Source organism: Atheta coriaria, unplaced genomic scaffold (genome assembly GCF_025399875.1).
Source record: "Atheta coriaria isolate IRGN ID8LTWV9N9 unplaced genomic scaffold, Caltech_Dcor_3.1 hic_scaffold_25_pilon, whole genome shotgun sequence".
Lineage (NCBI taxonomy): Eukaryota > Metazoa > Arthropoda > Insecta > Coleoptera > Staphylinidae > Dalotia > Dalotia coriaria.
This window is the reverse complement of record NW_027045467.1, coordinates 163,423-190,183: the sequence shown is the minus strand read 5'-3', so window position 1 is coordinate 190,183 and position 26,761 is coordinate 163,423. Positions and strand designations below refer to the sequence as shown.

General features: G+C 34.5%; 3 protein-coding genes and 1 long non-coding RNA gene across 5 annotated transcripts; 3 read left to right on the top strand and 1 right to left on the bottom strand.

Annotated features, from left to right (window-relative positions):
* The first annotated feature begins 1,136 nt into the window (after positions 1-1,136).
* On the top strand, positions 1,137-2,421 carry LOC135802475 (uncharacterized). The gene is made up of 2 exons (XR_010550559.1): positions 1,137-1,879; positions 2,101-2,421. It is a non-coding gene; the product is annotated as an uncharacterized lncRNA (long non-coding RNA).
* Positions 2,341-6,444, bottom strand: LOC135802474 (pancreas transcription factor 1 subunit alpha). 2 transcript variants are annotated; one of them, XM_065316078.1, is made up of 3 exons: positions 5,761-6,444; positions 4,522-4,832; positions 2,341-2,759 (listed from the first exon to the last, which is right to left on the bottom strand). In XM_065316078.1, the coding sequence occupies exons 1-3, from the start codon at positions 6,042-6,044 to the stop codon at positions 2,602-2,604; spliced, it is 753 nt and encodes a 250-aa protein (XP_065172150.1). In that variant the 5' UTR covers positions 6,045-6,444; the 3' UTR covers positions 2,341-2,601. The 2 variants fall into 2 exon arrangements, with proteins under 2 accessions (XP_065172150.1, XP_065172151.1); XM_065316079.1 differs by lacking the exon at positions 5,761-6,444 and adding an exon at positions 5,040-5,206.
* A 2,245-nt stretch (positions 6,445-8,689) lies between these two features.
* On the top strand, positions 8,690-10,016 carry LOC135802490 (uncharacterized). The gene is made up of 3 exons (XM_065316098.1): positions 8,690-8,900; positions 8,985-9,213; positions 9,277-10,016. The coding sequence occupies exons 1-3, from the start codon at positions 8,800-8,802 to the stop codon at positions 9,937-9,939; spliced, it is 993 nt and encodes a 330-aa protein (XP_065172170.1). The 5' UTR covers positions 8,690-8,799; the 3' UTR covers positions 9,940-10,016.
* An 895-nt stretch (positions 10,017-10,911) lies between these two features.
* Positions 10,912-26,727, top strand: LOC135802485 (long-chain-fatty-acid--CoA ligase 4-like). Its single transcript, XM_065316094.1, is given in 9 exon segments — positions 10,912-11,344; positions 19,716-19,912; positions 22,314-22,452; positions 23,218-23,307; positions 23,695-23,910; positions 23,969-24,346; positions 24,348-24,740; positions 24,800-25,649; positions 25,712-26,727. Coding segments are annotated over 8 exon segments (2,238 nt in total). The 5' UTR covers positions 10,912-11,344; positions 19,716-19,895; the 3' UTR covers positions 25,867-26,727.
* The last annotated feature ends 34 nt before the right edge of the window (positions 26,728-26,761 follow it).

Here is a 26,761-nt window from a genome sequence, read left to right as displayed (position 1 = left end):
ATATCGCCCGTCAACGACAAATTCGATTCAACTAAATGCGTCACTCTCATTTAATTGGAAAAATAGTTGATAGGAAGTAGTGGGAATAATTTCTAGTAGCAGTAACTTGCAACGATGATCGCCTCGTCCACTGCAATTGTTTCTCCGACGAACAGTATCTTTGGGTTGCTGTTCGGCAGCATGTTGAACGCAATGAGTGCTGCAATGTACGAGTATGTTTATCATGGCTCATGTATATCGCCCGTCAAGGACAAATTCGATTCAACTAAATGCGTCACTCTCATTTAATTGGAAAAATAGTTGATAGGAAGTAGTGGGAATAATTTCTAGTAGCAGTAACTTGCAACGATGATCGCCTCGTCCACTGCAATTGTTTCTCCGACGAATAGTATCTTTGGGTTGCTGTTCGGCAGCATGTTGAACGCAATGAGTGCTGCAATGTATGTTTATCATGGCTCATGTATATCGCCCGTCAAGGACAAATTCGATTCAACTAAATGCGTCACTCTCATTTAATTGGAAAAATAGTTGATAGGAAGTAGTGGGAATAATTTCTAGTAGCAGTAACTTGCAATGGTGATCGCCTCGTCCACTGCAATTGTTTCTCCGACGAATAGTATCTTTGGGTTGCTGTTCGGCAGCATGTTGAACGCAATGGGTGCTGCAATGTATGTTTATCATGGCTCATGTATATCGCTCGTCAACGACAAATTCGATTCAACTAAATGCGTCACTCTCATTTAATTGGAAAAATAGTTGATAGGAAGTAGTGGGAATAATTTCTAGTAGCAGTAACTTGCAACGATGATCGCCTCGTCAGTTGCAATTGTTTCTCCGACGAACAGTATCTTTGGGTTGCTGTTCGGCAGCATGTTGAACGCAATGAGTGCTGCAATGTACGAGTATGTTTATCATGGCTCATGTATATCGCCCGTCAAGGACAAATTCGATTCAACTAAATGCGTCACTCTCATTTAATTGGAAAAATAGTTGATAGGAAGTAGTGGGAATAATTTCTAGTAGCAGTAACTTGCAACGGTGATCGCCTCGTCCACTGCAATTGTTTCTCCGACGAATAGTATCTTTGGGTTGCTGTTCGGCAGCATGTTGAACGCAATGGGTGCTGCAATGTATGTTTATCATGGCTCATGTATATCGCCCGTCAAGGACAAATTCGATTCAACTAAATACGTCATTCTCATTTTATTAGAAAAATAGTTGATAGGAAGTAGTGGGAATAAGTGCTAGTTGCAGTAACTTGCAATGGTGATCGCCTCGTCCGTTGCAATTGTTTCTCCGACGAACAGTGCCTTTGGGTTACTTTGTTAGGACAGTAGTCCACGGCTGGTATTCCGCAGAGGGCGCAGTGTACTGAATGCTTTCATTGCACGGCTACCGTTGCCCATAGAAATACGCGTAACCAGAAATTTAATTTAATTCTCCGATTTTTTAGTTCTATTTAGTTTAGTTTTGTTTTGTGCGATGCGATGAACTATGTTTGTGGTTTATGGAAGATGACAAAAGTGATGTTGTTGAATGTAGTCACTTAATTAATTGTACAATGTGCAGTGCTGTTCGTGTTTAAATTAGCAACTTAATTTCGTAAATCTTATCTTGTTGAAAACTGGCTGATTCGTTGTTGTTATTAATAAACGAAAAAAGGCTGTGCGAAGTGTACCACGTCAGCTAGTAAATATTATCCAAGTCTCCGCCTACTGCGTTGCTGTATCAAATACTCCCCAGTTCCATCGGCAATGAGAATTCTATTGCGATTACCCGCGACAACGAGCATTACGTATTGTTTGTACTCCGCAATAAATAAACATAAAAAAGCGTATAATTTAATCCGGATCAAAGCGAACGTGTGTCCAACCCGACTGTAAGCATGTGTATAGTAAGCTTGTGCACTTGGATTGTTGATTTTGATGCGTTCGATAATGCACGACACCCCTATTGCACGTGCGGCACAATAATTGTCTGCCGAGATTTCAGATTATGCTAATCTAGTGCCACAATAATTCGTAGGACACGAATGAACCCCTAAAATGGATTTTAAATAAACTCAAAACTCGTTTATCTTTCCATTTATTTCTATATCAGTATGTTACAGTTTCTATCGACGTGATGTGTGAATACAGTACAGTGCGCATGTTGGAAAATGTCGACAGTGTCCTGGGAACTCGACAAGTGTAACCAATCCACGATGAGCAAACCGAATATCGACGTAATGTTTACTTGGTGGAACATTTTCTCTTGCCTGCGGAGAGAAAATGGTGGAAGGTGGTGCACGACGGTGGGAAAGTGAACACTTGTTGCAACAAGAGATAGAAATTTAAAAAATCAATGTTTGAATACAATTTATTATATGCATACATGTGTGGTGAGTGGTTGTAAATAAATAAGAATCTATTTTGTTTGTAATTGCACAGAAATAAAACCTTTGACTAGATTTAATCACATCTGTAACTTGACTAGACTTGATAATTCAAGTTAGAAATATGGTCTAATAACTATCTAATTTCTATCTGATAAATTTAAATAAATACATTTACAGTATATACAGCTTTCCAAAGATCACCTTTTGTTGTAAAATAATTAAAACTACTCCTGAAGATTAGTATAAGCACTAGAACTGGTCTGACCACCTTTGGTGCGTGGGTCTTCCGGTGTCCACACTTTAGCAATCATGATTCCATTTGGGTTAGGATCTTTGTCGCGATGCCACGACAATGAATGCGCTGTGTAACTTCCATTCATACCTGGAATATATTTAAACACACAAATTATTTTACGATTATTATTCGATAACTTGAAATCGTATCATAAATTCGGCAATGTTGTTTCAGCTGTGACGACCCTGCACCGACCCCTCTAATTGTTTTCGTGTTTATAAACACTGCGAAATGAGTGCATGGGTCGAGGACAATGCATGTAGATATTAGATATCCGGAAGAAACGCACGTCGTGTGTTTTGATAGAAGCGCAGGGGGAGTGCGATTGGTTGTAATGCGTGTATTAATCGACGGGGAAACTATGAAATGAGTGGTGGTCTGGAGGTTGGAGTGCGATTGCATGTGTTGATGTTCCCTACGTTTGACTGTTTCTGGTTTGCAGGTGCACGTGCACAAGGTTACTGAGTTAAATGTATTGAAGGACTGTATTTAAAAGAAATATTGTAAGTTATAAACATAAACCATTAACAATTGGGAAATATTTACTAGATAAGAAAATTAGCAGTGTTTGAACAAAATACGGTAAAGCAAGATACGGTTGATTAATTTAAAGTCATTTTCTGTAACTATAATTCAATTCGGAAGAAATTTTTTGTCGTCAATTTTTATTTTAATAGTATAGGGTATAATGTATATAACAAATACTATTTCATGCTTTATTGAAAAAAAAAGGTTTTGTATTTAAGTTGTGAAAATAAGGCAACTAATAACCTTTTCCGTTACTACCATCGATGACATTGCCGTTGTCAGTGGCAGAAATAGAAAAGTGTTAATCTCCGAAACCACAAAAAAATAAACTGTGCATTTTGGTGAATTGATTAATCCGTTCAGAATCTAGTACACTATCTATTTTTAGTTCGGTTCAATTCAATTGATTTTGAATAAAATGCTTAAGAATGTATTCAATTAAACTGAAATATCTAAGAAAATACTATGTTCATACTGTGTTACAGGGAAATCAATTTCTCATCTTATACGCATAGTGCATTGTTTTAGGAATCCAAAAAAAAAATGTTTGAGTGGCAGTCCTATGTTTCGAAACCCACTCTTCCGTTACTTTTCTATCATTTACATCTATATTCATATCTGCAATATCTGCAATTATCTAACTATTATAGCTACACTGTATCAAAATGATATGCAATTTTCCAGCAATTCTTTCTTAATCATCGCAATATTTAGATAATCAACCACTCACTATGAGGGCACATTGATACACCCCGACAAAGTGTCATAATACGTGTACTGAAGAAGCGAACAGAGAACAAACTCATCAGATCATTACACATCTGCTTTGCGCAACGAATCGCTATGAAAAAGTGCGTATCCACGTGCGTGTGGTACAGTGGTGCTAATACCGTAGTGCATGAGGGTGCGAAGCGTTTAAATTGATTCGTATTTGAGAGCGCAGCGAGGTCCACCCCCCGAAGGTGATAATCAATCTTGCACTCGAAGGGCACTACATAAACCACTCGGAATTAAAACGCCCAAAAACGCACAGCAGTAGGTAGATACATAAACTATTTAGCTATTAGAAAAATTATTAGTAGAAACATGTGTGATGAATAACACCGGAAGGAAGATATAGGTATAGACATATACCGATCGAAATGGTCGTAAAGTACATTCAATTTAAAAGCAATCATGCTACTGTTTCACTCATATAATGGGGTAAGTAGGTACAAGATTCACACTTATTGAGACCGATTTATTTCATGTTTCACGAGTTTAATGCTAGCATATGTCTGATAGGTGTGTGATTAATGCTCAAATATGAAATATTACGTACCTCTTAAAATGATTTTCTTTGGTTCATCACGTGGTACGTTTCGGTTGATGCCGTTGAAGCAGTCTGTGTTACCGTTGCGGTCACTGCGGACCAACTCACTAAGAAAATTGATGTATCCAATCGCCAATTTTAGAGTATCAACTTTAGAAAGACGTTTTTCATAGGGTAATGTTGGAATATGTGCTCGTAATCCTTCGAATGCGTCATTAATACTCTGCATTCTTTTGCGTTCTCGTAGATTTGCAGCTTGGCGTTGTTGAATTTGTTGTTGGGGACATTTATTGCGACGGCGATAACGATGCACACGGTTGCTACGACAAGTAGAATGAAAATTAAACTTGGTGGTTAACTTAACATCCAAATATGGTTAAAATACAATTAAATAATGTTTAAATGTATAAGTATATTAAGTATCAAGTAGCTAAACGGGGGCTTTACTCATCAGATTGATTGAGATTGAGCGTAGCGAGCGTTTAATTAATCGAGTGTTTAACAACGTTTAGCCACGTGATGCTTACGCTATTTTTTCTACTTCGACTCGATTTCCACGTTTAGTTTTGGTATTTGAACTTCTGTATTTTAAATATTCGAAATTTGCTCGTACCGCGCCGAGACGAGCAGCAGCAGCGTTTGCTTTGACTTGTTTGACTGGCAGCGCATGGCGTCTCATATGGTCTTGTACTGCACCGTAGGCAAATACGCAGGCGCCAGCTCCGTTCCACGAATAAAGTACTTTACTCACGGCCTTGGCCGTCCGTGTTTAAAGTACCACTTTTTGTGATTAAAAACCGTTGTAAAACTAACGCTTTGTAAGTGAAAGTAGAAAAAATAATTTATATTTATTAAAGAATAAGTTATTCCTGGTATTAATATTTTTATTTATTTATACGTGATGAGTTTTTCGTTTTGTGTTTGACATGTTTCACCTTAGGGGTATCATTTAAGCTCACACCAAAAATTGTAATCAATCCAACACGTATAAATAAATTAAAATATAATATGTAAAATTATTGTTTTAAAATTCTTATTTAGTTATTTTTTATTTAGGTAATGGTTTTCAAAAGTTGGGTTTAATATTGTGTTGTGTTACGAATTTTAATTTTCTCGGACACGCTCATAATGCCACTCTAAGAAAACATGATTGTACAAGAAAATTAAAATCTTTAACATAAAGCGATATGAAATCCGAAAAATGATATAACAGTTTTTCTTAAGTTTTTATGCTTTTTATGTACTTACTCTTTAGATCCTGAACTATTTTCTTGATCACTATTATAACTATAGTTGGAACCAATGGAATCGCAACTGTTGTCATCATACAAGAATAAATCACCGCTGTTTGTAGACCCAGTAGTGGAACCAGTCCCACCGCTGCCACCAGCATGAATATTTCCCGACGCACCGCTCAAAAATGAACTGCTCTCAAAGAAGAACTGTCGATTCATCACCTCCATGTCGAGGTTATCCATCGAGAACATTGTCGATGCAGCGTTTAAATGATCGTTCACGTTTATATCCAGCATTTATTGTGATGTGCGTTAACTTTTTTTACAAAATAATTTATATATATATATTTTTTTATAAATTAACTACTTGGTAAGTGGGTAACACGTGTTATATTATCAGATTAAACAGTACTACTTGTTCATTATTACACAAATAACGCGAGCACGTTATGCAAACACAATTAATTCTTCTGTTTTAATAAAAGAGCCGCACACTTCTTAACGTTGGTAGTGGTTCACTGCACGTGCCGACACGTGTGGTATAATATGTGGCACACGTTTTCACTTAACTCGTGATTGTGTTAGTATAATGCAATGTCTTTTATATTGGATTGTTTTATTGTTTAATAATGATTTGAATGCCACTTTGGGTGTTACTCCCGTTGCGATTCAATGTCCGACTGCGGTTCTAGGATGAAACTGCAGGGGTTTTATTTGGGGTGGCGAGTGGGTAGCGACGAAGCCTTCACGGTTGCTATATGGAATGCGCGATTGCCGTGCGACGAACGTCGCGACGCCTCTTCATTGGTGCGCGCGGACGCAGACGCTTTCCGCAGTCTAACTCCACCCCCGAGATAAACATTTATTCGATACGATAAAGTGAATATGCTTTTTTTATTTTTTAAATTTATTGGAAAGATCTATTTGAACTGAGAAAAGGAAGTTTGTAGATAAAAATTTGCGATTTAATGCGTTTATTACATTTTTCCCACTCATTGCTTATCATTATGATTCATAATTAGTTTACAATTACAAATAAAACAATTCGGCATTAAATAAGTTGAGAAATCAACGAAAGTAATACAATTTGCTTTGTTTTTGTATAATATATGTTTTGCACTTGTTTTACTCTTTCCTCAATCGATATTCAAGTCCATTAGATTCCCATTATGTGAGCAAAACTAATAGAAACATATGTTTAACATACACATTATTCTCATCGATTCTATTACACTACCATTACTTGCGGAACATGGAAGCTGAGTGCTAATGTTGGTTATATATGCTACATTGTGCTGCTGGCTAGAAATTACATAGTTTATTCACACTTTGTACTACGAGAAGGGTGCTCCGCCGATGATAGAAGATGAACTCCCCCTGCTTGAGGGTGCAAACCGTGAAAAATTCACGGATCACGCTGAGTACGCAAAGAGATATTGTGGGTTTTAATATGGTTTTCAATTGTGCAAGGTGTTGAAGCATAATTATAAACTAAATAAAATTAATACAAAAGAGAAAATAATTCAACAATATTATTTATTGCCGATTTTTTGTATTAATCAGAATTTTATTTTTTATTTTAATTTTAATCAGAAATTTAAAAATGAGGATAAAAACATGAGATAATATTACATGAGGAAAAAAGGGTCCCTTTGACTTGAACAGAGCAATATTTTGTCACAAAAAGATGAATAATTTACGTATTTAAAATGTCTTCTTAATAATTCTAATTTCTTTTAAACAATTTATTTTCTTTTACGAATGCGTAACCTGTTTTTAAAGGTTTTTTATTATGTTTAATTTTTGAACGTATTAATAAGTTGTGGATTTTGGCATGTTTCGTTTTGAGGACATTGTCAGAAATCGTTGTTACTTCTTTAAACTTGTAATTCATTAAAATAAAATATTATAAAAAATAACTTTAAACGTTTTCGGCATACTTATCATTAGATTTTATATTTAAATTTTAAATTTTTCATAATGTTTTTTGGGCAAGCATCGGTAAATACCCGCCAGATATTGTTGCTGATAATTAATCGTTTCTTTTTTCTAAATACCTAAATATATTTCTCAGCTATCATTTGGTGATCTGGCATGTATCAGACGCCCTGGGCCACTACGTAGAATGCCCAGGGCGAATGATATAGGTACCACGTTTAATACTCAACTTCTTCTTCTTAGTTTATGAAGATGTGAAGGGCGAAACATGCCAACTCAAATATATAAATGTAAATCCACAAAATCACGTATAACTATTAATAAATAAATATTTTTCAACTATACAAAAAATGGATTACGTATTCAACATTGAAAGTCTTCTTCTTATGTTGATTTTTTTTTATCGGCATACACACCTATATAAAACAACAGCAAATCAAAAAGTGACTGAAGATGCCTCACACGCGACACGTGTAACTCAGAAACGTAGTTTTACAACATAGTTTTAAATACTAATGCAAGATTAACATAAGCAACTAACTCACTTTTGTATTTTTTTATAGGTAAGTATTATCGTATTGGTTCTATTTTCTAATAGGTGGTAGGTATTTAAAAACCACCCATCTTCATATATATAAATCATCTGTTCGTGTGTATGTGGCAAATCTCCTCCAAATTTGATTACATTTTTTGTGTGTGTTCAAATGGGTTTGAGAATGGTTTAGATTCACAATTCGGTCTTTTGGGAAATGTTCCTATTCCAGGTTTTTTTCCAAAAGTAAAAAAAATACCTAAAATTAATAGACAGATAGAAAGTCATTTTGTGACAATAATTATAAAAATGAATTTGTCAATTTTAAAATAGAAACTGTGAATTATAATAATGAATGTGGCACATATAGCTAAAGAAGTCTTTCAGGTATTACGAAAATATTCAGGAAAGAAAAGTCGGGGCAGCTAGTAGATATGTAAAACATAAATAAGACTTTATCGTAGGCAACCAACGTTGCATATAGGTACTCATTATAACTATAGTGCACATGTTCGCGCTTAACAATGTTTTCTTTAGTTTGACAATTATTGCCGTATTGTCAGTTCCTATGTTTCAGTTAAAATGAGAGATAAAGTAGAATATGATCTCCTTGAGAGTCGAAAGGAGTACCTGCACAATATTGCAACTATGATTAAAGTTCCTCATTTGAAAGCAAGATACAGGTTAGTTTTTCGTGTTTATTCGCTTTTATGTTGAAACTGAAATTGAAACCAAATATTAACACTAATTTTAACATGTTTTTATAGAATCACCGCTAAACAAATCGGTGACGGGATTGAAAATGCTCCTATAACTTCTAATCGCGTGTGTGCTAGATGTCTCTTACATCCACATGAAACCCAGTTGCAACAAACTATTAAACCAGAATCACACAGAATTCCAAATTATTTTCTAAGAAAGTATCAGTATAAACAGAGGAAGACAATATACCAGCTTAAACATGAGAGAAAATTGAAGAAGATTGGCCAAAAACTTGTAAGTATAACTACATGTATTTTATTTAGTGCTTTACTTGTTTTTATTTTATTATATTTTAAGATTATAAAATGTTCCACATGTAAAAACATAGTTAAGCTTCCACTGAACAAACCAAACAAAGAACCTGAAGTAATTGAAGTTATAGACACTCCAGTAAAATCAAAAAAGAAAAAGAAATCCAAGTGGGACTTGGCTGGAATTAATAAAACTGCAGTTGAACAAGCACAAAAACTTGCAGCAGGAAACATAATAGTAATTAAGGACTCACCAGCTAAAAGTAAGAAAAAGAAATCCAGGTGGGATGGAAATTCACAGTCCCCTAAAGCAAAATTGCAAAATCAAAATAAAACACTGACAACCAATGATTTTATTTCACTTGAAACAACTACAGTTGGCTCAAAGAAGAGAGTAATTGATGATATTATTGAAATAGGAGACAGTCCAGTTGCTCAGCCTCCAAAGAAAAAGAAGAAAAATCAACAGGCTCAACCATTGCAACAAAGTAATAAGACGCAGAATAATTCAACAATAAATAACTTGATATATCAAGCAAAGACTTTGGAAGAAGCGCGGAAATCGGTACCGACTTTGACCACCAGGAAGGAGAAGAAGAAGATGAAACACAAACTAAAAAAGATTAATGATTCTATTAAGAATATTGAACATAACAGAGACAAACAGAAATCATCTCTTCAAAATTTTTTGGATCAATTAAGTGCTTAGTTAGTGCATTTAACTATTCTTATATTGTTACAGAGACATAAGTTTTCATTAAATAAACAAAGTTAAACATTTACAAAGTTTTAAAAAGGAACATTTTAAATTTTGTAGGTTGTAAACACAGTGGGTTTACGTGCGCTGGCAAGTATAAAAACAGTGAAAACTAAGTTGCCTACCTCGTAGGTATTTGAGTGAAAATGAGAGCATGTGCTTGCCGCTCCCGCCACACAACGCACATACCCATTTGAAAATATTGATTTCTGTACGGAATGGGTATGGAGCCCACAGTCGTGACGTAGGATCACGCCACTCTCGCAAGTTGCCTTTCGCGCGCTCCCATTGGTCGAGCAAACAGCCGACACCAAAATACACCACATGCACACAGTCATACACCGGCGCACCGATGGTAGGAAAACGGTGTAACTTCACTCACACAAACACAATGCTAATATCATGTACATATATACAGTGTGTTCGCAGTAGTAAAACCACCGTATAAGTTTAAAACCCAAAAACAAGTAAACTTATTAATTTGCTATTATGGGCTTGCGCATAATAGTCTGGCAGACAGTTGGTTGTTTCGAAAACCTTCCATTGATTGTTTTTTGTTATTGTTGCAACCGATAATAATTCGCACTTTGAGCGGGGACCAGTCGCGTGATCATAATAATGCAGAATAATCGCTTCGGAGTTGGGAACTTACTCATATCAGAATGTTGTATGGCTACTGATAGTGTATGGTAAGTGTTAAAATAGTCTGTGTAACCTTCGTCTTATCACTGCCAATGATTTTACAAGTTTAAGCAATGTTATCATCGATTACTGTCGAATATTTAACAATAAAAACATTAGGCACATCAGGCTGGCGTCCAAGTGCAATGAACGCATCAATAGCAAGTTTTTAGTTGTTTGATTTTTATATTTTTACCGGTATAAAAGTTGGAAAAGTTTATATTGTTCCAGAAGTCAAGGAAGAGTACGCACGCATTGTACATTCGATCTTCATGTGTTGGTGTACCACTACAAGAAGACACAACCAACACCGACGTGCGCACTGCGCCTGTCGACAAACGGCGTGCACGAAGCGCCAGCAACTTCGGTCAGCTTGGAATTCATTCGGCTTGCACCACGAGCGCAGCAACCAAACACATCGCCAGTGATTGCGGCGAACGGGCTCATTGCAATTGAATCGTACTTGTCGCAAATCACCTAAGCGAATATCAACTAACAGACACGCTGTTTGTTTGAAATTGCCATTCGAGCGGGACTGTTAAATTTCTGCCGCGTTGTGTGTCGCCTATCCGCGCTTCGTTTGAAATATACGGAATAGTTGCGATTGTTGAAGCTGCTGTTGCAACGGTCAACACGATTTTTACGTAGCGAGCTGCCGACGATCAACAAATCGAGGGTGAGTCAATATTTACAATCTTGATAATCTTGATTTAGGAGTCTACATACGTGTACTGTGTATGTCATTTTGTATGCTTCCGACTTTCTCTGTTACAATTTGTTAGATTCATTTTTTTGCGACTTTTGAGACCGGCAGTGGGCGTTTGTCATTTGTTTGAGTTGACTAATCATTGGACTATTGCTAAATGTTATGCGAAGATCGCGGAAGCTTGTATTACAGCAAATGCGACTTATGACTTTTTTTTTACGTAATGTTGAACGATGGCATCTAGTACGCATCTAACATTGACGTGTAACGAATGTGTTAGATTAAATTACATTGCAAACAACGCACTTTCATGCACCACTTGGGTTGCTTTTGGGTTAGTAGGTTTGAATGGTGGTGAAGGCGTGTTGTGATCGTGCGCAGGGTGTCGTTGGTGGCTAGCACGTTAGGGCACTAAAGATTTTAAGGTTACGATTGCGAATTCATCAAAATATTGTCCGTATTCGTAATTGTTTGATGAGTTTTATCATATTTTATTTTAGTAAAGGTAGGTACATTGTTGACTTTGACATTGATAGTTAAAAATTTAAATAATTTAATACAATCCGCTGGAATTCGCACAGAAGAAGTCAAGGTGAACGAACTGCAGTGTTTTCTCAGCTTTACGCCTGACTCGGTGCGCTTGCTTCCACTTTAGTTTAGTGTGTGGATTCACCTCGACGCTTGCTAGTTCTTGCGTTTATTAGCGCAAATCTCCTTGAGCTTTCTTTCTTCCACGGTGAACCACAGTGCCACAAGATCATTAATGGTCAGGGCCACACATATAAAAACATCAAAGTGTTTTTCACTAAAGAAAATTCTGATATCATTAAAATGACCAAATAACTTAAAATATAAATAATAACAATAAAACTAATATTTTTATGTGATTTGCAAAAGTATACATCATTTATACCATTATTTTATTGTTAAATTATCAGTTTGTTAAGTGTTTTATTATCAATGTATTTAAATTTTTATTTTTATTAAAATGTAACGTTAATGTATGCATTTACTTTATTTACTTTATTTTCTTCCTAAAAATTGTGAAAAAATGATTTCTTAAATAATTTTTCAAAGTAAACATTGATATGAATCTAGTTAAACTTACTCACGCATTTAAATTTAGCACATGTTCACCAATTAATGGAAGGCAATATGCGCAACGGTACGCCAAAGTTAACTTGACCTACACTGCGAAAATCATAAATTAAATTGCGCGACTACGCCAGATTGATACTCAGAATTATCGTGTTGACAACATTTGCTACTTTGAATTTAATAGGGAGGTTTTTTCGGAAATTGAGTAATATTTAAAAAGCAAAAAACAATAAACTTTTGACATTGAACTGTTCTTGAACTTCACATTCATATGAAAATTATTCTCTTACTATTCAGTTTTAGCATTTCAGCAAAAATATATTCAAATTGACACCTGTTTATCAGTAGAAAGCTTTTGAAGATAAAAGAAAAATTAAAGATTCTGTTTCTTTTATCTGCATCAAAGAAAAAAAATTAATTTATCAATGCTTTCATTCAACCTGTCTTGCAAGTCAAATTGGATGAATTATCGAATATATCAACATGAAAATGATAGATTGGCCTAGTTTTTAACGGCAAATGCGGAATACGAATCATACTATTGGAACAATATTAAAGGAAAGCAATCAAACACGAAACACATAATGATATATTACTTCACGTGATGACTTTTTACATGCATGTCCATTATATAGTGCAATCCATTACACACAAGCCACACGTGAGTTTTCTCTGGCTGAAATATTATAGCTATTTGTATCAATATCTATGGTTTATATTATTACGTACGCACACATCAATTGTGTTTATCTCATTATTCTCAGATGTGATTCGTTTACTTTCATTATCTAACGTCGATCTGTTTGGTTCTAAGTACCTATATTGGCATCTAGGTGTTAGTTATTAATACAACTAAGCACGCACGTGTATCTAGCAGCGATGCAACAAGTTCAAAAATCCGAAAAATTAAAATAAATATTTACGTAAACTATGTATAAACCTGTTTGTCTATTCATTATTCATGTAGAATTAAGTTGAGGTGATTTTAAACTTACGTTTGGACCTTGTTAGAAACCTGAAATTTATTCTATGTTTTGTGATCATGTGGATACATATTAATTATTGATTGACACTCGAACTATTGACACTATAAACTGCAATTTTCATTTTCAAGCACGTGTGCGCTGTGTAGGTACTATGTAGGTAGTGCTGAGTTATGCATTATGTATCTAACAGTGAAAACATTATTTTAGAATGTGATTTTACTTATAAATTATTATTTCTTGCCTACTAACGTTAAAATTCTAGTTTTTGTGTCATTTAAATGAAGGAAAATGAAAATTTAAAACAATGTTTTACTTATGTGCAAGATAATTCTCATGTAGATTGGACGATATTTTGGATTAAATATGCAGTAAATATTTAATTTTTACATGAAAGTGTTGATTAATAACTACTAAAACTAACCGTTAATTTTAATTAAAAAATAGACCAATTATTTATGGAAATTATTATTATACCAACTATTAAAGAAATGAAAAATGTTACTAATGCCTATTAACCTCATCACAGTTCAAAGTTTTTTTTTACGAAAAGTTGCCTATTTTATTTTTCAAGGACAAATATAATTTTATGTCAAAATTTATTAAATTTGATTTAGTTGCTTTTGCGTGAAAGCGAAGGTTTATTTATTTATTATTTATTTACCCACATTCGCATTTATAATATCAGTAAAGATAAAATATTTTTTTACATAATTTAGGAAAGGAAGCATATATACATTAGGCAAGTTATCAATACTATTTTCATTTTGTGTTTGCATCCACGTGTGAAAATATTTACATATTACATAAGTTTCCCAACACTTTACAAATAACAACCCGATAAAACTGTCTGAAGCCCCAGATTCGAGTCTTACGTACTTATAAGTGAGTGTCGATTTGTATAGTTGTATGGTACAGTTGAAACGATTCTAATTCACTTTAAATACTTTCCTTTTCACTTTTTTTACGAGTTAATTGTGTACCACCCGCATATATAGTCAATTGTGGTCAATTTCATCCCTCTCGTTTAATAATATAACTATTCTAACATATAATATCTTAAAATTATATGTAATTACAATTGTATTCATTGTGATTTTTTTATTATCAACAAGTTTCTCATATATGTTACATAAAAATAGCTAAAGGCATTAATATAAATTTGATCGACAATCCTACAATACATGATTGATGAGCAATTTACTTGCTATAATTGGTAATGTAATTCTTTTATACATTCGCACTTTGTATTATTGCTGGTTCTTGTACTATTGATCTCGCAGTGTGCGTTAGTCAGTTGCGAGTCTTCGTAGTTTTTCCAGGTCCTGCTTCGTGAGTGGTGAATGGCGAGTGGCGTGATGTTGGAGCAAGCAAGAACGGCCAATGCGGTTTGCCGGTTTACCACGCTGCGTGTTGTAGTAAAACGGAAGGAGTGAAGGAGAACGGAAAAACACGTTTGTAATCGGGAAAGTCTTAATAGTCAATTTATACAGTTAGATACAACATGTTTAACTGAGTAAAGGAGTAAATTTACACAATAGATTTATGAAAAATCAACAATGATTAGTTTAATACAATAATTATTGAAAATGGGTTAATTATACCGACGTTAACTTAATTAAACTGACAATTCTGAAAACAAATTGCATGAGGGACTAGGTACACCAAGCCAATCCGAGGAAACAGAAGGACTTTGCTTACTCACTGCTGCCAATCCTGAGAATATGGTGGGAGTAAAGTCTGGCTTACATCTTTGATCACGTGGATATTCCAACTTTTAAGGAGAACTCAGTTGTCCGGGTTTCCTCCACCCACTTGTATTTCACGGTTTTCGCAGGCATAAAATTTCAATTTCGATTAAATTTTTAATTGAAAATCGATTTTTCCAAGTAATTTACAAAGGAATTCCTTAATTTAAAAATATTTTATTATGTTGGCACAATTTGCATCCCCACATACATATTATGTCCAAAAGCTTGCTGATTACCAGTGATTGGTTCAAGTGCTGCGTTTATCAACATTGTGTCCTCGTACTTTGTACCTTGTACCTAACCCTGCAATTGATAAAAGTGTGACATTACCAACATAACTACACACTTGACACGTTGAAGAAGCGTTTCACTTCCATGCGGTTCACCGTAGTATACTCCCACATATGCTAGATCACGAGCGTAAACATACAATTAGATTATGCAACTCGCAAACATGCACAGACAAACGCGGATAATTTAATACGGCAATAATAGTAAATTGGCGATTCGCATGTCATTCTTAATATTTTCTACGCCAGATATTCGTAGTAACCGGTTAGACTAGTGGAATCGATTAGTTTTTGCTGTCTTATAAATTAGGGTACAATGTTAATGTGCACATTTCAAAGTGCAAAAATCGCTGCCAAGTCAAAAGAGATTAAATTTATAAATATGCATACTTAACACACGTAATACTTGTACTTTAACACCGATTATTTTTTTACATAGATACGTTATATTAAATCTATTTTTTGATTAAAGTATTGTTTTCTAATATCTATGTGACTGTGAGTGGCGTGAGCTTATTTTTATCGCGTTCCGAATTTTGAGCATTATTATAATTAAAGGCAGGTACACGCCTGTCGACGACCGTGTAGATAACTACCATAACTAGTTTCTGCGGTGGTGAGGCAACAGCGTGCGATACAATTTGTTGCAAACGTCGTGTGCCGGATTGGAGGAAGCTTTATACTTTATAACGACTTGACATTGACCAAACGCTCAGTTTTCGTGAGAATCTGACCGCGATCGGTTATTTTTCGGATTGCCAAATGTGCACACATCTTTAATATCATATGTGCTGCTTTAAAAATCTGATTTGGAACGTTTTTGTGAAGTGTTTATAATTAGTTTATTAATTTTGAAGACTGAGAGCAGAAGAAGCATCTATATTTACAATGGCGTTGCATTTAAGGTTTGAAATAATAAATTGATTTAGATAAATTTTTTTAAATTTTATGGTTGGATATTTATTTAAGTATATATATAAATTAGCTGGAAGTTACAGGGGAGTTAATACACAACTTATCAGCAATAAATTGCGTTTTCAATAATAAATTAATAAATTAATATTTTCTACCTTTTAAATCAATGACAAAACAATTTGAGTAATTTTATTTTTTAGTAATACACTGATCAAGCCGAGTTTGACCCTAAAAAGAGAACAAATTTGATCAATATTCCAATGTTTTATATTTAGCGTTTATTTGTTTGTTTTTGCAACCCAAGGTTTCAATTTTATTACTATTCATTTAATAAAATTGCTCTAAATTGTAGTAGCAACAAATAAATAACTAATTATTATATAATAACCGCAATTTCCCGGGTAATTGTATCGCAATTAAAAATATTATACAATTGTAAATATCTGTGGCAATCAAAGAGTGAAGCAGACACTAAAAGTAGGAACAATTTTTCTGTCATTTGATTAATTGTAAAAATACGACCGTATGAACGCAATAATTATATCAAGGAAAAGTAAAAGTTAGCATTAACATTGAGAATCGAATCACATCATGATCAGATTCAAGGTTTCGGATTGCTTTTCAAAAGTTTAATCACTTACTTGCACTTACAAAGTTGATCATGTATGTAATAATTTAATAAAAAAACTAATTTGTTATTATGCAAAAATTGGTAAAACTGTAATTTGCATTTGCGTGCGACGGTTATTTTATATTCAATGATTATTGGCATGACATGTTATAGGTATGCATATTTACATGTTTGAAGTGCAGTAGAAGTATTATCAAATAAATACATAACTAAACAGACTCGATCGTAGACAGGCAAACAGGCGTGAACACGTAACGACGTTATTTGGCCACCTGTCTTGATATATATGTAATTTATCTAAAAATAGAAGACATTTACTTTTTTGATGGTGTGATTATTATATATTTAATCATTCAGAAGTTATTAACGTTATCTGAGTTTAATTCGATTTCTAACGCGATTTGCAAATTTCAAATATATTGTATCAATTCCAGTTATTGGCATTCAAAATGAAGCGTACTTAATAATAAAAATTCAAATAATAATTTAATCTGTTTGATACAAATTGGCCTATAATGTTTATAACAAGATTCTATTAATAACTGCTTTACATGTTGGAGAATAGAATTTAGTATTTAATACACATTTAAAATCACAATTTTAAAACAATTAATTAATTAACAACCACAACTTTTGTTATTAACGCCCAGAGTAATTATACTAATTCTAATATACTAATATTTGCTATTTTGTAGCAGTTTTGTCTAGAAACTGCTAGTATTAAAATATGAATGTTGATTTTATAATTTAGTGAATATTTTGCACTTTAGTCATACATAGTTTTATTGCTCTAACTACGCCACTTACAGAAAATACACTCGTGCTATGTTTTTACTTATCTAGATATGACCTCCATCATCAGGGTTCGAGGGTGAGCAAAACAAATGAAATCAATTTACAAAATGAGATGATATCTATTGGATTTTTTCCGAACAATGCCTGGTAATTTTAGCATTGTTATATTAAGTGGAAGTGTAATCACATTTTGATCTTATCATCAATCAATCAACAGAATCAGCACCGTAAAAACCTACACATGATTACACGAAAACAAATAATAATAGTACCTACCTAGATAATGATAAGAATTTCACAAAATTACCCAGGGAATGTAATAAACAATGAATACTTCTGTTTTCAAAATTGTTCTGACGACATAATATATATTAAAAAAAAACTAATCTATAATTAATCTCATTTTATAATAGTTGAATCCACAAACTAATTGTGGATAATAAATGTTTTTGTATGTTTGTATGCTTTGAATTATTGTAAAATTGTTTACAAAATTTATACGCGAGCAAAGTTCAAGGTGTTTCACCTGTAACACAAATATTTAATTACGATGTATGATTAAAAGTCTGGTATTAAAGCAATAAATACCTAAATAATGTCTGTTAAACACGATTGTTCATATATCCTTCAATACGTTATGTTAATTTGTATTCACAGTTAGTAATTCAGTTGTAATTATCATTGTTTGTACGATCATGTAACCTTATTACTTAAAATTTTCGCTACTGAATGCATCAATTTTAATACTTAGTAAATTTTTGAGACTTTATTAACAATGTAAACATGGTAATTTAAAAGTATATTAATTTGTTTGTTTTTCTTGTGACGATTTGGGGTGTGTTTAATACTAATCGTACATATAATTTCACCTTCAACGGCTAGACATCCATTGAAGTTAATAATACAGAATATTAAAATTTATTGCAATCGTTTGGAATTTCGCGCATTCCGCAACTGCACGTGTTCGTTCAATTCGGTAATTACACCGCGAGGAAATTCGAATAAGCGCAAACATTAATGACGTCCTGTCGTGCTCAAATTGTTACCGCTTGATCGGATCACGGATCACAGTCAAAGGTTAGCCATTATTAGAACAATAAATTTGGACTTATACAGAATGTAATCAGAAATCGAGTGGTTGCTACTACGCGAGTTGTGGTATGAGTGGTACGCTATTTTTTCTACTTTCACTTTATTTCAGTCTTTAGGTTTTTGTATTTTAGCATTGAACTTTGTTAGCTCACTACTTGGAAATGTAAGGTTATAAATACATAGAAGTTTTAGTCACGACTTTTGCCGTCCGTGATTAAAGTGCCACTTTTCGTGTCTCGAAATCGTGCAAAAAGTGGTGCTTTAACCCTTTAAGTAGAAAAAGGTTATGTATCTGCGTACTACGTGGAATTTTCTGGTCGTAAATATGGTACGCAAGCAAAAGTTCATATTAAAATAAAAATGTAAGTTTCATTACCTGTCGGGCTTTGTATATAATCAATAGGTGTTGATATTGCATATGAAAGTGTTTATACCGTGCAGGCGCATGCACGAGTAGTAGTAGTAGTGGTTATTCATTCATCAATTTCGTCCTTTGTAAATCACGCACGCGGACGCTGACACTTCACGCGTTTTGCGCTGACGCCTCTCACTGCTGGGTCCAAAGTCCAATTACACCAACATTACTGTAATTTTTTTCAATTGCGAATTTTTACCGTAAACATACTTCAAGGAACCAAAGTGTTTATTATGTATTAATTTGTTTGTTTGTTTTTCTTTTAGTGGTTTGGGTGTTTTGGGTGGTTTTGAGTAGTGTAAAATGTACTAATATTATTATGTAGTAATTTGTGATAATTTACGTGTGCCTTTTGTGTTTGTGCATTTCAGACGTAATTGTTGCTGATTGTGGTGGTGGTTGTCTTGCTCATAACGACTAATCACACAGCGAGAGATCGTCAACTGTTTGTGTTTGCTACTGGTGGTGGTGGTGGTGTTGCAATTTGGGTTGTGCTTTTGGTAACAATAATCGTCATAAAACGTATTTTCGTTAAATTTTCTGCGAGCAGAATGATTGACGACAAAGCGTGAGTAATGTTGTTTTATTTCATAGATTTGTTGCTCAACATCTTCAACTTTTAATGATTTAATTTTATTCTATTTTAATTTCGCTGAAATCCGTGTGTTATCTCGCTTATAAGAAATGATTCATGTTTGTAGTGAGTAGCATGTTTGGATTTTGAACTCAATGCATCATATTGCTTGCATGAACACGAAACAAAACGCCGCTTGTTGTCTAGTCTACAGTCTAACAATTCTAACATTTATAATTCAATAACTATTATTAACTACGATACTAAAACTGCTAGGGATCAAATATTAATGTGTTGATTGCCACTTGTTGATCAGAATGCAGAAGTTGGGTCAATAGATGTATTCAATTACTAATAACTAAAAAAATTCATTATTCTGTAATATGCTATTATCCTATACTAATATGACAATTGCGAATGTAACTTTGATTGTATAATTGTTACGCTTTTTGGTAAATTTTGAAATGAGGTACTTTTGGTCGAAAGAAAAACAAATGTGCCAAAAGGTACTTGAAAGGTAAGAAATAAGGGATGAAAGTTGGTTTGTTCCATTAGAGTTATTGGCGGGTTCGGCACAGATTATATTTAAGAAACACAAAAAGTAATTACTGCTGCTTTTTTTTAAATTTTGGCTTTTTATTAAACACGTTTATAAATTAACACCAATCTTTATAAATTGTTTAGAATATTCTATTCAGCCAAATCAACATGTATGTAAATCTATCATACAATTTCGAATGTAGCTATTTATAACAAAATAATTTTAGTACACAGTAATTTTCCGGTAATTAATTACCTACGGAATTGTTCTAGATAATTCATAATGGTTTTTCCACAAATTAAAAAGCCGATTATTATTAATTCGCAAAATCATGACGAGAACTGAACTACTCCGGTTTCAATTAATTTCACTGATAGATAACGGACGTAAATGTTAACCGAAAACAATGATAAAACCTTTTTCTTTAGTTATTCGATGACCTATGCATTGGTATCAGAAATTTAAATTCAATGAACCGGGCGTTATGCAATCCTATCTCCCGTAGTGATTGATTATTGTAATAAACTAATCAAACAGTTCAAATTTCATATATCGCCGAGATAATGCATGTGTTGGGAACTTTGACACTGTGTTTGAATCTACTAGTGCTGATACACGGTTGAAAACGGATTAGTATCGAACTTGGTTTCATTTATCGCCACATAAAATCGATAACGAGACGTTTCATAACTCTTATAAAGTGATAATCAAATAGTGTCGATTTAGTTACGGCTTGTTTTTTGGGCCGGAGTGATACGTGATAAGTGATTTTCCAGGTTTATTGAGGTTTTATTAGTTTAAATCCAAACCAGTTTATTGAAATTCTAATAAAAATGTCACTGAACGCAGTAAGGTATGATAATCTATTTAATTAAAATTCACTATATATAAATGTTACGTTGTGCAATAATTAAATTTTAACCTGGCAAAGAAATGGCGACCGTCTCAAGGTTGAATTGTGGAAGAGCATTTTTTGCACCAACGTACGCAAATCGTGAACTTGAAGCTGGCCGTATGACGATCATTTTACGAATGAAAAAATAGTTTTTATCGTATTAAATTATTAAAACCAGTTTTAATTAAAATCTAAAATAAGCTTGGTGTTAGTGGTTTTGAGACTTTATTTTGGCGTATTTTGCATTTTTTATTCAATATAAACAACATGTGACCTCAACCAGTTGAATTTATATTTATGTAATACAGGTTGAGACTAATTAGTCGGCGTTTATGTTTTATTGCACGTTTGATGTCGCGAAAAAAGTACACCTACCCACAATTTCTCTATTTTAATCAAAACACTGTTTTTACTTCTACTATATCGTCTATATCTGTTTTTACTTGCTTATTTTTGTATTACCTATCAACACGAACATCGGAAAGACGAATGCTTATCGCTCCGTGCACTATGCAGATAGCTACAAATGATAACCGACCAGAAATACCCGCGTGAACGTGAACCATCGGCCAAAGACCACACAAAATGCATCACATAAAACGTGCTTGACGATAGTATAGCCGCATTCGGTTCGTGGCCGTCCACGTTTTCTCATCTTCATAGTTTCTCACCAAGCCGTTCGGAATTCTTATGTGTATTGCAAGTTTTGTGTCTTGTTTTAATTGAAAGTTTTTAAGTGGTCACGGTTTTTTTATAGCTATATAAGTTTTAAACGTTTTAATTTATTTAGAAAGTAAAAAGTTGAAGAGTTTTTAGCACAAAATGTATTTAGGGTAAGAATAAATTTGTATGTCTCCAGTTCTTATTAACGTATGCGGTGTCAGTATTTATATTCTTATTATTTTTATATTATGAAGACTGAATGTATTAAATTATTAATTTTTTGTTATTTGTTATAGGGATATGGATGGAATCGGCGTTCAGTTAGCCGTCGGGGCGTTCAAAGCAATTGCCCTCGTGTACGACATACTCACATTCCCCGTTTATCTAATCTTGCAACAACCATGGCGGACGAGGCAACTTTCGCGAAGACCAAAGGTAAATCTAGAAATCATCCGGTACCTTCAATCACAATTATTTCAGTATTTCTAGTTCAAGTATAATTTTTCTAGCAAAACTTTAATTACATCCCTCATGCATAATTAACAGAATCCGATACACTGGTATAAAAATTCATAATTTTACAAAATAACATTTACATTTTTAAATACTCAAATAATAACAATTAAAAATACACTCGAAATGCTTTCACTGTAAATCAAGGCAAAATAATCTGTTAACTTGTACCTATACATATCGCGACTGTAGAATTATGCACTTCATCAGCACACCTGATTGTCATCTATTTGCCCATCAGCACATTGCAACATTCTTGTTCACATCCCAAAAAAGCATGTTTGTTTGTCTCGCCAAACACCAGTTTAATTTTTTGTACTCGTCATTGTTCAATGTATGATTGATTGACATCCTAATTAACGTAATCAATTAAAATGTTGTGACCTGGTCCTTGAAAACAGTTGCATCACTTGATTCTTATTCGTTTTTGAAGTTTACGTCGATTGTTGATTCGGTTGTAATCTGCTGGTGTTGGTGTCGCACTGGTTGGTGTCTGTCGTCTTTTAGGGTTTAACTTTAACACGAATGTTTTATGGTAGCGGGCAACTTCGCATACAGAATTAATAGGGTTCTTACCAGTTAGGGCATATACTGAAACAAACATTAACATTCTCGAATATTTAGTTCATAAGTCAGTTTTCTTCTTCTGTAGCTCTTACGTTGACGCGTATTGCGTATTGTTTTTAGGCTTTTATCGTGGCAACCAAGTCAGATGCCGACATTAAGAATACCGATGTTAGCCTCGATATTGGAACGGATAAACATAAAAATCACAAGGTATTATACTGTGCATCCTATTTTAATCGTATGCAATTGTTGCAAGCATACAAACATAAATATATATCATAAAACGATGACAACGGATATGAATTACTCAAATATCCCGTGGTAATGAGACACTGGACTGCTTCGTTCGACATACAACTTCCAGATTGCAGAATGTGATGCTTAAACATGAGAAAAAGACACCGCGAACTAACTCGTAACAAATTTGTTTTTCATGCGTCTTTTGAATGTTTATTACTCCACACCCTCGCCTACCAGCATTTATTATCATTTATATCTGGTTAACAATTGGCATGCTTCAAATTTTGTAGTGCGCGTTTTAAATTCCATTATTACATGTGTTTTGTATGAACTATTGAATAATATGTATTATTGTAGGCTGTGAAAGTATCGGAGACCACGCGGAGCATCACATGGCGATCGTTGGACGAGCCGCAACGAATCCACGTGGAGATTGTTCGTGAGAACATCACCACGATGGCGAACATGTTGGAGTATGTCGCCAAGAAGTACGCCAACAAGCGGTGTTTGGGTACCAGAGAGATTAAAGGTGAAGAGGATGAAGTTCAACCTAATGGTCGTGTTTTCAAAAAGGTAATACTTTTTAAATGATGTTGGCGCAATAATTACTAACCTACTACTAATTTTATAGTACGTCATGGGAAACTATAACTGGAAAACATATTCTGAAGTCAATACTCTGGCTACTCACTTTGGCAAAGGATTACGCGAGTTAGGCAACCTACCCAAGCAAAATGTCGTTATCTTCGCCGAGACTAGAGCCGAATGGATGATTGCCGCACACGGATTATTTAAGCAAAACATTCCAGTCGTCACTATCTATGCTACTCTTGGAGATGAAGCCATCGCTCACGGTATTAACGAAACCGAAGTCACAACAGTCATCACCAGCTACGACCTGATGCCAAAGTTCAAGAAGATTCTGGATTTGACACCCAAAGTTAAGACTCTCATCTACATGGAAGACCAACTGAAAAACTTGACCATTCTGAGTACGAGAAAAAGGACGCGATATCCAGGTTGTTAAATATCAGGATGTAATTGATCTAGGCTCAAAGTCTAAATTCGATAACAGTATGCCAGCTCCTGATGATGTGTCAATTATCATGTACACTAGTGGTTCCACTGGTGTCCCCAAAGGTGTTATTATTGGCCATACCAACTTGATTGCCACCATTAAGGCTTTCTGCGATAATACTTACATCTATGATGATGATTGTCTCATTGGATTCTTGCCGCTTGCTCACGTCTTTGAACTTCTGGTAGAGTCGGTGTGTTTGTGTGCTGGTGTCTCGATTGGTTATTCCAGTGCTCTCACAATGGTGGACAGCTCCAGTAAGATCAAGAAAGGCACTAAGGGTGACGCTTCGGTGTTGTGTCCTACAGTCATGACCGGTGTACCAGTAAGTTACGCAATATTCTTATTTGAATTTCTTGGTACTAACTGTTTATCACATTACAGCTTATTTTGGATCGAATTTCCAAGAATATCCAGGAGAAGGTATCGAAAGGTTCGTCTTTCGCTAAAGTCCTCTTCAAATTTGCATACGAATACAAACAACAGTGGAAGCGCCGTGGATACACCACCCCTCTGATTGATAAAATTGTCTTCAGTAAAGTTACTTCTCTGCTCGGTGGCCGCATGCGCTTGATCCTCTCAGGCGGTGCTCCGTTGTCTCCTGATACACATGAACAGATTCAACTTTGCTTGTGCTTGAAGGTAATTCAAGGTTACGGCTTAACTGAGAGTACCTCGTGTGCCACTATCATGGACCATGACGATATGGTCTTTGGTCGTGTTGGTCATGCCACAACAGCTTGTGACATCAGGCTTGTCAATTGGGAAGAAGGCAACTATCGCGTCACTGACAAACCATACCCGCGCGGAGAAGTTCTCATCGGTGGTGAAAATATCAGCTGTGGTTATTACAAACTGCCTGAGAAGTCCAAGGAAGATTTTGTTGAAGAAGATGGCAAGAGATGGTTCAAGACTGGCGACATTGCTGAAGTTCACGCTGATGGTGTTGTTAAGGTTATCGACCGCAAGAAAGACTTGGTAAAACTGCAGGCTGGCGAATATGTATCGCTTGGTAAAGTGGAAGCTGAGTTGAAGACTTGTCCATTTGTTGACAACATCTGCGTTTATGGCGACTCCAACAAACAATACTGCGTGGCGTTAGTTGTTCCTAACCAGAGCATGCTCAATGATTTGGCACAGAAGAAGGGCATCTCTGGAGATTTTGAAGAATTGTGTTCCAAGCCAGAAATTGAAAAAGCTCTTCAGCAGGAAATTGCTGAACACGGCAAGAAATGTAAGTTGATTAAATTTTAATTTTTTGAGACTAATTAAATGCAACTTAATATATTTTATTAGGCAAATTGGACAAGATCGAAATTCCTGGTGCAGTTAAACTCGTCAAAGAAGTGTGGTCTCCGGATATGGGGCTCGTAACCGCCGCCTTCAAACTGAAGCGAAAGGACATTCAGGCGCGCTATCAGAACGAGATTAATCGGATGTATGCTTCTTGAAAGTGAAGGAAACCTTAAATGTTGATTTAGTTCGTAGGGCACGTGATATTCCAATTTATTACTATTATTACTTTAAAAAATCAAAACCATGCTTGAGTGAGTTAATTATGAGATTAATTGTCACTTTTGTCTCTAAATGTACGATAACGATACAAAAATGAGGTGAAAAGTGACTACAAACATTAAGAAATGCAAAACTCTTAGGAGAATTTTTCAACAAACTTAAATCTTTAAGTTTTGCAGTGTAAATTTACAATTGTGAACGTTTCATTTATGCTAACACGAAAAGTGTACATCACATATGTACACCAGAGACTGCACGAACGAAGACCAAAAAGGCATTCGCAAACAAAACTAACTCCCAAGTTAAATTTTCAAGTAGCCAATACCCGAGCAAAGCAAAGTATTATAATCGGCAGCGTAGTTATCATAAACATGACCTTGGAGATTGATTGCTACTAATAATTGCACTTAGAAAAGTGACTGTAATATATATTGTAAATACAATTACGGGGCTGAGCATTTGGCACGTCAATGAAGTCTGCCATTTTGATTTCTTGCATTTATACGATTACATCACATTTTTACAATGGTTTTTCCCTGCGGGCTTTTATTATTGCCTAATTGTGAAATATTTATTTATTTAAGGGGGCACGAACGAAAGTAAATCATGGCGTTATGTGCGTGCAATGGGTTTAGATATACGATTACTGAAGTTGTGTTGGCGAATTCAGGAGTTTAGTGGGAAGATTCTTACTATTGTAATTACAATTGAAGTAATTTATATTTCGTAGTATTTGTTGTAAAGTTACAATAAGCAAAGAAAACAAAATGTTTGTATAATAAATTTTATGAATTTTACTTACCTTCTGGTGTGTGAATTTGAAATCTTCAT